Below are 13030 nucleotides of genomic sequence, written 5' to 3' on the forward strand. Positions count from 1 at the left end.
TATAAGCTAATTCACGAATAATTTCTTGATCCATTTAAAAAAAACAACTTGAAATCCCATTCAATTCCGTTGTTATCTAATTAACGAAGAGATTGCTTGAGACTCAAGTAATTGGATATGTAGTTTGTTGACAGAAAAAATCTCCTAACTAACTCAAGTCTTAGTTGTCTTCCTCTAACCCTGCTCAGATTTGTCCAACCACTCGATATTTTACATGAATTCACATTATCTGATTTACTTTCTTGGGACGCACACCATCCCCTTCCTCAAACTCACTACCACCTCTCTTTAATTTCACTCGTATGCACAAATTAGCTTTAATGCTTTTAATAGCCGTACCTTCTTATTAAGATTCAAATGCAGAATCAAACATTAACAAATATGCTATGTTTTTTTTTCTATGTTTAAAATGTTTTTACTAAGCCATATAGTTGTAAAGAATCTCATTCCAAGTATCTGGTACCCCAGAAAGACACCAGTGGCTGCAGTCATTGCCGGTTCGGCCTCCTAGACCGTATATCGAAGGGTGGCCATCTTTGCGAAGCAATGAAAGCATTGTAATGTCTAGCAGTGTCACCGGTTTTGATATTTTCCCAAGTGCTCGCTTCAGAACTCCAACTTCAGCAGGCAATCCTCCTGGATAACTTGTCCCCAAAAGTGGTTTATTCTGTTTTGCGCAACTCCTTGCCGTTGGTTCACCCCATAAAGCCCCTCTATAAAAAATAAACAATGTTTAAAGTTCAAACATATATTATAGGTATTGATCTTTCGTAAAATGTATAACAATTTACTTGTAATGAGATGGTGAAATTCCTTGGAAAAAGACTCTAGTTTTCTGAGTATCCACAACAGTATCGACCCATTTGCCCCAAGTCCCGAGTGCGATTTTGAATGCTTTCACACGGTTCATGTCCTTTGTAACGTTACTTCCTAGTTGGATATAATCCCATCTACAAAAAAAATTCAAATTTTGAACATTATCTTGTTAGCAAATTGACTGGTTTAGTTTAGAAGAACATTCAACGTACGGTTGTGAAGGACCTCTACGGCTCCACCAATGCCAAGTATTGAAAATCAATGTATCCATTTCTGACCAATTATGTCCGTCATTGATCGAATCAAGTTTCAACACTCTCCCAATCTTCTTCCTCACTATATCTACCAAATACACGTTCCTATCAAGCTTCAATTCCATTCCATACTCCTGAAAACATTAATCATTACTGGTTTAGTTCGGTTTAACTCATCCCGGTTTTCCTGTTTAAGAAGCATTTTACTTAACCTAAAACAAATTAATGCAGAATTGGTTTTTATTATTACCTGGAATGTGAAGGTTGTGATAGTGCCTTGTGTTGTTATGTTGTAAGGAGAATTGGGAACAGATGAGTGAAGCATACATGTCAAAGATTGCCACTGATTTAGGCTAAGTGAATCACCAACAAACATTATCTTCTTCCCTTTGTTTTTCTCCAAAAACTCAACTCCATTGAACCTACACAAATAAAAATAAATAGCGGTGCCGTGTTAAGGCAGTGACATGATATATTAACGGTAAAAAAAAAGCAGCAGGCCAAAGTCGTCCAGAGTTTGAGCTAGTGTCCCCACATGTGTGGGGGGATTTATGTCTGTTTATGAGCTTGGTGAGTTTGATGGGTGTCCTAATATCACTGGTGGCGCGTGTGATGCACGAAAAAAATCACCAGTTGGCATATTATGGACAAAAGAGTTAGTTTACGTCTCGTGCAGTTTAGAGATTCCAACACACATCAGTCCATTACGCAAAACAAATATATAAATAGCGTTCTCTTTTACCATTGGCTGATCATTCAAAAGTACTTTGCAAAAAGGTACATACTTTCTATTTTCTTGTAAATTATATGAATCAAATCAAGATTTCTTCGAACAATTGAACTATTATGTTTAAAGTAATTTTGAAACCGACAATTGCATAAACGTATACTCTTTCTCTTTCCTTCATTTCATTAATGTAACATAATTTCAACAGATAAAAAACTGACGAATAGATTAAAAGAATATCTAGAATTTTAAAAGCAAGAACAAGAAATTTTCAGTTACAAAAAAAAAAGAACAAGAAATTTTCTGGCTGCGCGTGTGATAATATGCATAACGATATCTTGATTCAAAATATCTAGAAACAACAAAACTAAAATCTAAAAAATAAATAAAAGTAATATAAGTTAATTGATGATACCGTGCTAATTTGCAGCCCTGAGGTTGCCATCTGAAGGTAGGGTAATCGAGATCAGGCCGTCCGTTTCTCTTGCAAGCGAACTCGCGTCGTATGAAAGGACATGCGGAGGGATCGTAGAGTGGGTAGGAAGCGTCCTCCACCCATCGTCCCGTGAACATATCACACCCTTCAGCTTCGTGAAGCAGAGGAAGAAGAAGAAGCAGCAGCGATAACACTAATGCAGAGCCATAAGAAATGGCTTTATCCGTAGAACCCATTTTAGCACAGAGGAGAGAAAGAGAGAGAGAAAGATTCAAATACGCATCTTGGGTTTTATACACCCACGCATCTATATATATGTAATGTTGTATATAATTTTGTCATATTAAAAATAACTTGTTGTATTTGTTTTTTAAGCTTGTTGGCGGCTTAATTATAACTATAATTATTGTCTTTGATAAGAAAAAAAACTATAATTATTGTCATATTTGCTTTGGTAACAAACTTTGAAATCAAATCTCAACATTTCTTTTTGTGTATTTTTTTTGACATCTTGTGTATTTATTATTTAATGACGTGATTTGCTGATAATTTTTTTTAGATATTGATTTTAAAACTGTGATGACATTCCCTGAGTTAATCGGTTTGTTCGCACCATAGATAAATTGTGAAGACGTTCTTTGTGTTTTGTTTAAAAGGTATACTTCTTGAAAAACTTGTGGACCTATAAATTGATAATTAATTAATCCATTAAGTTTGGTTGTAGTTTTGTATAGAGTAATTTCCTAAACGACACTATAGATGGATCATACTAAACAAATGCAAGCCAACCATTTTGTCAATAGAAACCGATGTTGAAAAAAAAAAAGGAACAACAATATATTCTGTCTGTTACTTATTCTATCAAAATCAATCGTTATGGTTAGCAATTAAGTAAAATAATTATTATTAAATGTATCACGAAACGTATTGAAATTATTGAAAGGATAGTTGACTAAGACAATCATTTTTAGAAGATATTATACAGTAATGCCAAAACAAATTATAAGAAAAATTAGAATGTTTAAAAAGAAGATAAACCATGGGACCATACTCATAATTAAATCATAAATAAATATTACAACGCTTGTTCATCGTTAGAAACTCAACACAAGATAAGGAACACAGCAAGCATATGACTCCAGACAGTAGGGAAATAAATTTCATTCTAGTCCATAATTAATCTAGGGTATCGCAATAAGCAGAGTGAAGTTTAACTTAATATAAAATTTAATAAACCATAATATCGTTTATATTCAGAAAAGTAAAAGCCAAAGAGTTTAATTTGAGTTTTGTATAAATATTCATTGCATTACTTCATGAAATATTCATTGCATTACTTCATGAAATATTCTGTTTACAAAAAGTAATCTTCTAATTGTCTTAAATAAAATAATTATAGTTCAAAACCAAAACGGAAAAGAAATGATTATTTTAACAATGGTTTTTTTTTTTTGGCAAAAAGCATAATACACACTTTAGACTCTAGATTTCCAATACGCAGAATCAGGCTTAAGAGGGTAAAGGTCGCTGGCGTTGGCAGTGGACGTCGAAGACGACGTGAATGGTCCATAGGTGTTGATACTCTGATCCGTCATACTCGTCATCTCTTCTCCACTAATAATCGCGTAATGCTTCTTCATCGCCCTCACGCTCTCTTCGTCTTTCTCGTTTCCTCTGCTGAACGAAGCTTCAAGAAGCTTCTCAACATCCACCGTGGAGCTTCCTTCGAGCATGCTAACCACCGTAGACATGGAAGGTCTGTCCGATGGAACTTGACTGGTGCAGAGGATCCCTATATTGATCATCGTCATTGCTTCTTCTCTGTTGTAGTCTGTTCCAAGCCTCGAGTCTACTACTTCCACCAGTTTGTTTTGCTCCCTTAAAACGTGAACCTGTGAAAGAAAATGTGATTCAAACTCAAAATGTGTTTAGGGTTTAAGGTTTGTTTGAGATGGACTACATTCCTCAATGTAAATAAACTCGGCCAATAACAAGAAGAAAAACGCTTGAAAAAACCAAGCGCTCGTAGCTTGGTGGTAAAGGAGGTACAGTTGTACTGCCCGCCACCCGGGTTCGAGTCTTGGCCACAACGGATTTAACATCCCTTCCGTTGGGGCGCTGGACCCCTTTCGGGAATAGTTGGGAATGTGGCTGCCCAGATACCAGAGTTATCAAAAAAAAAAAAAAAAAAAACGCTTGAAAATGGCCTAAACAGCTAAGAAGAGAAAAAAGTAAGTTGGTGAGTTCGACCTATAAATAGATAGAAACTAGTAAAGAAGGGTATATTCACAAATTCTCAAGAATTGACTAAAAAAATTAGAGTTTCATAGTTCTATTGTTAATCAATCGCTAATTTTTTAATAAAAATTTTGCAAATATTTCAGCATCAAATTCATATTTTAATTTTAAATAAGGCGAATTCAGATTCAAGGTTTTAGACTTGAGGTGAAAAGATAATAACTAACCCAGTCAAGAAGGTGGAAGGTTTCGCCTTTGGATCGTGCGCTCGTGTTGCTTCTTCCGTGAACAATCTCTAGAGCCACGACACCGAAACTGTAGACGTCTGCTTTATCAGTCAAGTGACCTCTCATGGCGTATTCAGGAGCCATGTATCCGCTGCAAAAGAAAAAAAAAAGTTTACTTTGGTTACAAGAAACCTAAACAGAGCTGAAACTTCTTGTTAGTGATAAGATTAGTCCAACTCACTATGTTCCAGCGACTCGTGTGGTCATGTGTGTGTTTTCTTCTTCATCAAGCTTAGCAAGACCGAAATCCGAAATCTTTGCATTTAGTTCCGTGTCCAGCAAGACATTAGTTGCTTTGATGTCTCTGTGCACAATCTTGAGTCTTGATTCCTCGTGGAGATAAGCTAATCCTCTCGCTATACCGACGCAAATCCTCTGCCTCGTTGGCCAATCTAGCCGTATTTGAGTCTCTGGAGGACCGAAAAGTGCTCTTGCCAGACTGTTGTTTTCCAAGTACTCGTAGACAAGCAAGAGCTGGTCACCTTCGACGCAGCATCCGTATAGTTTAACCAAATGTGGATGCTGTAGAGCAGAGATCATAGCGATCTCGTTCAAGAACTCTCTATTGCCTTGTTTTGATTTCGCTGATAGCTGCTTCACCGCGATAATGGTTCCATCATTCATCTCTCCCTTGTATACAGGACCAAAGCCACCTTCTCCGATCTTGTTTGCAGGATCAAAGTTGTCTGTAGCAACTTTGATTTGCCTCAAGGAGAAGGAACTTATCTGGAAATCCAAATTCTTGAAATCTGAAGGTGAATAAGAAACACCGTTATAGACTATTATTAACTCAAAATCACTTATATTGTTTAGGTCTTACCTTTCTCCATCTGACTCTTGGGTCTCAAGCAACCTCTCCACCATAAAATAGCACCAATTAAAAGCACAAGAACCACCGTTGAAGCGATTACAGCACCAACCACGGCCCCAATAGAGGTTCCACCACCAGGGCTATCTTCCTTTGGTGGAGTGAAATCTATAGCAAGATCATGGGAGATAAAGTCAAGAGAGAACAACAACAAAAGAAAACAGTCAAGTAGAGTTTAGCAAAGCTTACCTGGATCTACGGATACAGCTGATATGAGAGCACCATATGTACCTCTTTGAGGAAGAGCTTGAGTTCCTTTACCAGCCCACAACAATCTTATTTCCAGCTTCCTATTTGTAATCGTAACCGGGAAACTCTTAACCACAGCTCTTTCAGCACCTTTTGCCTCAGTTACAATATTGAAATCTTTAGCCACACGTTTGCCCTGCACATTACCATACAAGCCAAATTGATTTACATCACTACAATCTTTTCAAACATTTTTGGAGTTTAAGTAAAAGAAATATTCTCAAATAACACTTTTTCAAAATTTTATTCAAAAAGTAGTACATAAAAAGAAAAATCCTCAAAATAACATTCATAAAAAGGTAAAGAAAATATTTATATATTTTAAGTTTAGGTTTAGTGATTAGAGTTTAGTATTTAGGAGATGAGATTAGGTTTAGAGTTTAGGATTTCGAGTAATTTAGTGTTTTTATTGTTTAATAAATGTTATTTTGGAGATTATTTCTTTGAATGCTATGTTTTTTCCAGACAAAAGCTAAAAGTGTTACTTATGTTTCTCCTTTAGGTAAGTTACCTGAACGTATATGTCAAAGAATCGTCTTCCCAAACTGGTGTAATTGTTGTCGTCGCTGAACATAATCTCAGCGAAATGAAGATTAACCGTGTAGTTTCCTTCTCCTAGGCACAATGCGTAGTAAGTGAGGGAAATGGCTGAGAGACGGGCCTCTGTGTAAAGACTAGGATCTGCTATCTTAAGCGCTGATGTATTTTTCCAAATGGTTACTTTTTCGGGAGACCGAGCATCGTCCATAAAGTGCCCAGTGTTGCTAGAAACCCAACCGTTGGTACTATCGTAGTACTGTGGTATATTATTTGTATCAGCATCATACTTGGTCTTATTGATTGTTAGCTCATTGCCACCACAGTTTATGTGAAGGCCATAGAAAGCTGTAGTAACGAAAGATTAATCAGATGCGCTGCTAGATATCTACGATTGTATTTATATATAGCTTCAAAAGACTTACTTTTAGGACATGCGTAGCTACTCAGACACGAAACATTTGAGCTGTAACAAAACATAAGATCAACATTCTCTAGTTATTGTCAGAACCAAAGTGTAAGTTTTGAGAACAAAAATTAAAAAAACTTACTGGTCATTTGTCAATAACGGGTTTGTGCTTGAAAACATATTCCTGTGTATAAAAAGAAGCTAGAAACTGTAAAATATTATAGAGAATTTGAATGCCAAAGAAGTTTGATTATTTTTATTGTTCTTCTTACACAGCCTTCCTCTGACATTCTAAGGTTCTTTGAACATTGGAGAAGTTATTGAAAGTAAGATCACTGCAATTTAAGATACAAAGAATCGTAAGTAAGCCAATTATTTGGCTGTGTGATTACACAGAATTGTGTTATATTTTTATATATATATAAATCGGTGAAGAAAACTCACATATTGTCTCCATTGTCTATCATCCAATTTGGTACTTCCCCGGTTAACATGTTACTTGTAAAATATCTGCAAATTTAGAGAGAAATTTTTTTTATACACATAAAGATTTTAACAAAATAAGAAGAAAAAAAAGAGGATAAGAACATCATACATGTTATCTACGTCAGTAAGAGCACCATATGTTGCAGGGATTGGCCCCCTTAGTTTATTAAAGCTAAGATCTCTGCACAGCGAGTTTCACAATGTCATCTTATTCTTTTTCATAAAAAATCGATTTTATGTTTGCAAAATAAAAAAGAAAAGAAAAGAAAGGGTTTACTAACAATGTTTTTAATAGTGATCTCGACCCAAGATATGTAGGCAACTCTCCTGTAAGATTGCAGTTCCTGAGAACCCTACAACGCACAAAGAGTGGAAAATGGAAGATAAGCTCAAGAAACCTTGACTAAAAGTTCATCTAGTCTAAGGCTCAAACTCACAAGTATTTTATCTCTTTCATGTTTTCTAGTGGCGGAAATGGAGACTCAGGTCCGCTTAAGTCAGTGATTCTCCTACAAAAATATATCAAGGTATCACCGATAGTGAGTCCACGAAAGGCGACAACAACACGTGAAGTTGGTGTACTTACAAGTCTGTTATGCTCTTAAGAGTACCAATGGTACTAGGAATCGGTCCGACCAAACCACTTGCTTGAATAACCCTTGATTCATGCAGAAATAAACAACATTGCACTCGTTTATAAAGTAACAAAACACAGATATCAAAAATACGAAAATGTAGACTGCTTACAATTTATCAAGCCCTGTCCAGTTCTGGATAAAATCTGGTATAGTACCAGTGAACTGGTTGTCACTTATACGGCTATAAGTCAAGAGAACAATATAAGCAGCAAAAAGAAGTTACTGTCTCCAGTAAAACATATGTTCAAAGCAGAGGAATAATACTTACAAATCAGTCAATTTAGTAAGTTTGGAAAATGTACTTGGGATGTCCCCACTCAAGTTGTTCGAGCTAAGAAAGCTGCAAAGAGATAACAGAGTCTCAATACTAGTAATTAAAGACCAGTAACTCTTAATAAAAAGAGAAATTGGACAAAGATTCTTACAGTCTATTAATGTTCTGTAGATTGCCGAGCTCTGGAGGTAATTTCCCTGAGATCTGGTTGTATTCCACAACACTAAGAAAATGTTCCAGAAAAATCAAAATAACCGAATCAGATAGTATCACTTAAGTATGAAACATTGTTGAAGAAAGAGAGAGATCAAAGAAGAGTACTCACAAGCTCATAAGGGTTGTAATGTTACCAATTTCTTTTGGGATAGGACCACTTATACGGTTTCCAAGTAGTGAGCTACATTATTTCATTATCCAACAAACTTACTCCATCAAATCTATACATGTTTATACATAAAAAGGTTTATATCAACAGAGATACATACATGCTTACAAGTGGCAAGGTTCCCCACTCGGGAGGAATGGAACCGTTCAGATAGTTTCTAGACAAATCACTACAAGAAAAAGAAGAATGTGGCAGTTAAGTTCGTTAATGAAAAGATACCCGTAGTGGCAGATATCTTAATAATGAGAATGCTTGAGGGCTTCTTACATCTCTTCCAAAAACGGAAGACCCGTCAACTCTTTAGGAAGAGATCCTCGGAGGTTTTGTGCCTTCAGAAGTCTGTTTTACAAATAATTATTGGGTTTTTAGAAAACGATTTGCAAATTATAGGCCCGTTATATTTCCAGCCCGATAGCATTCAACATAAAAGCAAAATTAATTAAAATAGTTTTATGGGAAGAAACAAAAGAAACCAAGAACAGTTTTGTAAGATTAACGGACGCGTGAAGTTGACAAAAAAAAAAAAAAAAAACGGACGCGTGAAAGAAGGTCAACAACGACTGCGCGATAGATTTTGTCTACATTCAGACAATCAAAGTACTAAACCTACTTTAATTAAATATAAAACGTGTTAGGCTTTGGAAAATGAGACCCCTACTACTTCGACCAAGTCTAATTTTTTTTAAAGAGTAAAAATGAGCCTCCTAATAAATTGAATTAAAAATACTTATAAAACAATTCATTTCATTTTTAATGCAAAATATAATTATTCTTATACAACTTCTATATTTAGTGGATGATCAAATTATATTAATGCAAATTTTGTGTTTAACAAAAAAAATATATACTCTATTTGTTTCCGAAATTAAAAACTTTCTAGATTTTTTTTGTTTCATGATTTTTTATTTTTTTAAGGTACTTTTGTATTTTGAAAAATACTAATTACAAATATTTGAATTGATCAGATTTAATTGGTGGAAAGTAATTAAAAAGTGTATAAAAAATAAATAATAAATTAAACTGTAAATATTTATTATATTTTTAATAAGTGTAAAATTTCAAGCTTTATGGAACGGAAGTGGTATTTGTGCGCTTACTTTTAACTAAAATAAATTATAAAATAAAGGAGTACTAATTACCATAATTAGTAGTATTATGTGAAAGGTTTATTGAAAAGAGGGAAGAAGGGACGAACGAACATGTGGGTGACGTGGCAAACGGGGGAGCAGTTACAAGTAACGTTGTCTTCTGTTCCCTGGCCGGCGTTAAGGTTTATCCAACCACTGTTGGTTGAATTGCCGTCGCAGGGATTCACACTGAAATTCCAGTTAGTCTTCTTCAACTCCTTCGCTACAGCCCTTAAAGCATCCACTGCAAAAATCACAGGATCATGACACTGACTCAAACATGTACATAACACCGATATGATTATAGTTATATGTATACATACCTTCTTCTTGTGGTAAGGTTTGAGAGGATGCAAAGCCGGAGAGGATGATAGAGACGAGGAGGAAGTACGAAGGGAAGAGAAGTCGTATCATCGACATTATTAGAATTTTTTTTTTCAAGATCTGAATTGTTGTTGTTGTGTGAGGAGATGCGATGAGAGTGAAGAAGAAGAGATTTGTAATGTTCGTTTATGTGACGAATGGGGAAGAGACTCGCAAAGACATTTGAGAAATTTAGACAGAGAGAAAGACGAAAAGCAAGTCAACATTATTAAAATAAGATTGTATCAATCTACATTTGTTTTTTTTCTATTATTATAATTTCAATGGGATAATATTCAAATTTTGCTACTTGCATGAACAAAGGGGCCACCGAGTTGTTGACTGAGCATCCAAATAATTGAATGATTATGGTTGGTGTAGATATTTTAATTTCCGCAGGCGTCTTTGTGATTAACAGAAAAATAACTATAAAAAGGCGATTTCTTTTAATTAATACCCCCTCTATTATTTTCTAGAGTATTTACATATATTACAAATATAATATATATTTATAATTAAATTTATTATTTAATGTTATCATACATTTTAATAACTATCAACTAATTATCAATTCAAATATTTTTAACTAATATTGTTTTAAAAATATACAAAAATACTTTAAAATGTAAAAAATCTACGAAAAATGTTAAAAATCTTCGGGGAACTGGAGGAGAGTAAATTTTTCTTAATTATTATGCTAAGTTTTAAAAACAGAAAAAATTCATTTTTCTAGCATATGTCAATATTTTTCTAGCATATTGTCAATCACTTTGCTAGTACTGAAAATACATTACGTACGACTAAATCAATTATAACTACAAAAAGTATGTATACACTCTTTGGTATGGTTAAGGAACAAAATCAAACGATTCAAAAACAAATCAGAAATCTATTTCGTACATTTTCAAGAAAAAGGTGTTTGATGGTCATTTTCACGATGATTATATAGTCATATAGATGAGTTTCTAGATTTAGCATGTTACCATAGTAAGTTTATTGCAAGGGAATCAAATTTTTTTATATGGAAGCTTTGAATATTGTTTTCCTCTCTAGCAATTTATCTATAATATTAGGATTTTGCCCTTATATTTTAGCATTATTTACAATAGAATGCCACTCATTAATTATATAATTTCTTAAAATATTTCAGCAAATATTCCACCAACCAAAATGCATGATTTATTGTCCAATTATATTATAGCAGCATTTATTAATTTTGCTGATGCCACAAAATCAACGAGTCCCTATATTATAATTACTAGATTTTTTAACCGCGCTACGCGCGGATAAGATATTATATGTATTTCTCAATTCTAAAAAAATATAATGTATAATACTGTATTACATTATTTAAAGAATATAAAATAAGACTACATAACATAAATATATTTTTTAAATTTTCTTTGTGGAAATCATTATGTTGTTTGATTGTTGTACTTGATTCACATATTTGCATAGTTATTTGTGATAGATGAATAACTATATTTTTATTATCAGTAAATAATATATATTTATTATATAATATAAGAAAAATAAAATTATATTCTTTTAAAACAAACTTGTCTGATGTAGGGACTCGGTTATAAACATATCATATTCAAATGAGACATTTTACAGTTATCAATCTTCTTAACAGTCAAGAAACAAATCTGAATATCAAAACAATATCTCATACGATCTCTTTGTGGAATAACTGCTCTGAAGAAATTGAATTTAGGCATCAAAAAGGACTGAAAATGGATGTGCATATGTGTTATCTAAGTAAGTTTTACAAAGTACTATTCATAATTCATATATCATTTATGTCCATCCTATTTTTTGTCCATATTTTCTTAAACATCTTGAAATAATTGATGCTAATTAATAATAAACTTTTGGCTGGCAAAAAAAGAGTCTAAATTGTCTAATTATTGCTTAATTTGTCTAACTGATATATATGTATTTCTCAATTCTAAAAAAATAATGTATAATATTGTATTACATTATTTAAAGAATATAAAATAAGACTACATAACATAAATATATTTTTTAAATTTTCTTTGTGGAAATCATTATGTTGTTTGATTGTAGTACTTGATTCACATATTTGCATAGATATTTGTGATAGATGAATAATTATATTTTTATTATCAGTAAATAATATATATTTATTATATAATATAAGAAAAATAAAATTATTTACTTTTTAAACAAAGTTGTCTCATGTTGGAGATTCGGTTATAGACATATAATATTCGAAGGAGACATTTTTACAGTTATCAATCTTCTTAACATTCAAGAAACAAATCTGAATATCAAAACAATATCTCATACGATCTTTTTGTGGAATAACTGCTCTGAAGAAATTGAATTTAGGCATCAAAAAGGATTGGAAATGATGTGCAGATGTGTTATCTAAGTCAGCTTTACAAAGTACTACTATTCATAGTTCATATATCATTTAAGTCCATCCTTTCTTAAACATCTTGAAATAACTGATGCTAATTAATAATACACTTTTGGCTGGCAAAAAAAATTAAATTTGTCTAATTATCGTTTAAATATTTTATTAATATTGTCTAAGAAGCTTTCAATTGATATCATAGTTTAATTTTTATTAGTTTTTTTTGTTAATTTTAGGATTTTTTGTATTTAAGATTTTTTTCCATATTAAGCTTATATTTCTTTCACATAATATATATATATATGTCATAAAAATTACCATCAAATCAGTTTTACTTTTTTATTATTTTATTTTTAATGAAAATACACTTTTAAATAATTTAATTTAAAATAAAATTATATATTAATTTGTTGTATTCTAACAATTTGATTGATTTAATTAATTTGCTTTGGTGGATAACTTAAAAAGTTTTCATATGAATCGGGGAAAGCAAGCTTATGTTGTTATATTATATTTATTTGTGTATATAGAATCTTGTGTATATAGAATCAGG

The 13030-nt window shown here is 32.8% G+C and overlaps 2 protein-coding genes across 2 annotated transcripts; both read right to left on the reverse strand.

Moving 5' to 3' along the window:
• Positions 1–316: 316 nt before the first annotated feature.
• On the reverse strand, positions 317–2687 carry LOC106349298 (protein trichome birefringence-like 41). The gene is made up of 5 exons (XM_013789242.3): positions 2213–2687; positions 1321–1492; positions 1029–1204; positions 792–950; positions 317–713 (listed from the first exon to the last, which is right to left on the reverse strand). The coding sequence occupies exons 1-5, from the start codon at positions 2467–2469 to the stop codon at positions 419–421; spliced, it is 1059 nt and encodes a 352-aa protein (XP_013644696.2). The 5' UTR covers positions 2470–2687; the 3' UTR covers positions 317–418.
• Positions 2688–3542: 855 nt separating this feature from the next.
• Positions 3543–10336, reverse strand: LOC106349287 (probable leucine-rich repeat receptor-like serine/threonine-protein kinase At3g14840). Its single transcript, XM_013789232.3, has 22 exons — positions 10055–10336; positions 9804–9975; positions 8872–8943; positions 8705–8773; positions 8545–8616; positions 8371–8442; positions 8214–8285; positions 8055–8126; positions 7894–7965; positions 7745–7816; positions 7589–7660; positions 7417–7488; positions 7266–7331; positions 7094–7156; positions 6964–7005; positions 6838–6878; positions 6387–6760; positions 5816–6011; positions 5579–5734; positions 4940–5507; positions 4699–4849; positions 3543–4125 (listed from the first exon to the last, which is right to left on the reverse strand). Exons 1-22 carry the CDS (start codon positions 10149–10151, stop codon positions 3709–3711), a joined length of 3060 nt encoding a protein of 1019 aa, XP_013644686.2. The 5' UTR covers positions 10152–10336; the 3' UTR covers positions 3543–3708.
• Positions 10337–13030: the final 2694 nt, after the last annotated feature.

This window comes from Brassica napus, chromosome A1 (assembly GCF_020379485.1).
Source record: "Brassica napus cultivar Da-Ae chromosome A1, Da-Ae, whole genome shotgun sequence".
NCBI classification, from domain to species: Eukaryota; Viridiplantae; Streptophyta; class Magnoliopsida; order Brassicales; family Brassicaceae; genus Brassica; species Brassica napus.

Coding starts and splice junctions, on each gene's coding strand:
- LOC106349298 (XM_013789242.3), bottom strand. CDS start 2,469: ATGGGTTCTACGGATAAAGCCATTTCTTATGGCTCTGCATTAGTGTTA. Junction 951..1,028: donor CGTAGAGGTCCTTCACAACC/GTACGTTGAATG, acceptor TTTTTTTTGTAG/ATGGGATTATATCCAACTAG. Junction 714..791: donor ATTTCACCATCTCATTACAA/GTAAATTGTTAT, acceptor TATTTTTTATAG/AGGGGCTTTATGGGGTGAAC.
- LOC106349287 (XM_013789232.3), bottom strand. CDS start 10,151: ATGTCGATGATACGACTTCTCTTCCCTTCGTACTTCCTCCTCGTCTCT. Junction 7,661..7,744: donor ATGAAAGAGATAAAATACTT/GTGAGTTTGAGC, acceptor TGTGCGTTGTAG/GGTTCTCAGGAACTGCAATC. Junction 5,508..5,578: donor CAAGAGTCAGATGGAGAAAG/GTAAGACCTAAA, acceptor ATTCACCTTCAG/ATTTCAAGAATTTGGATTTC.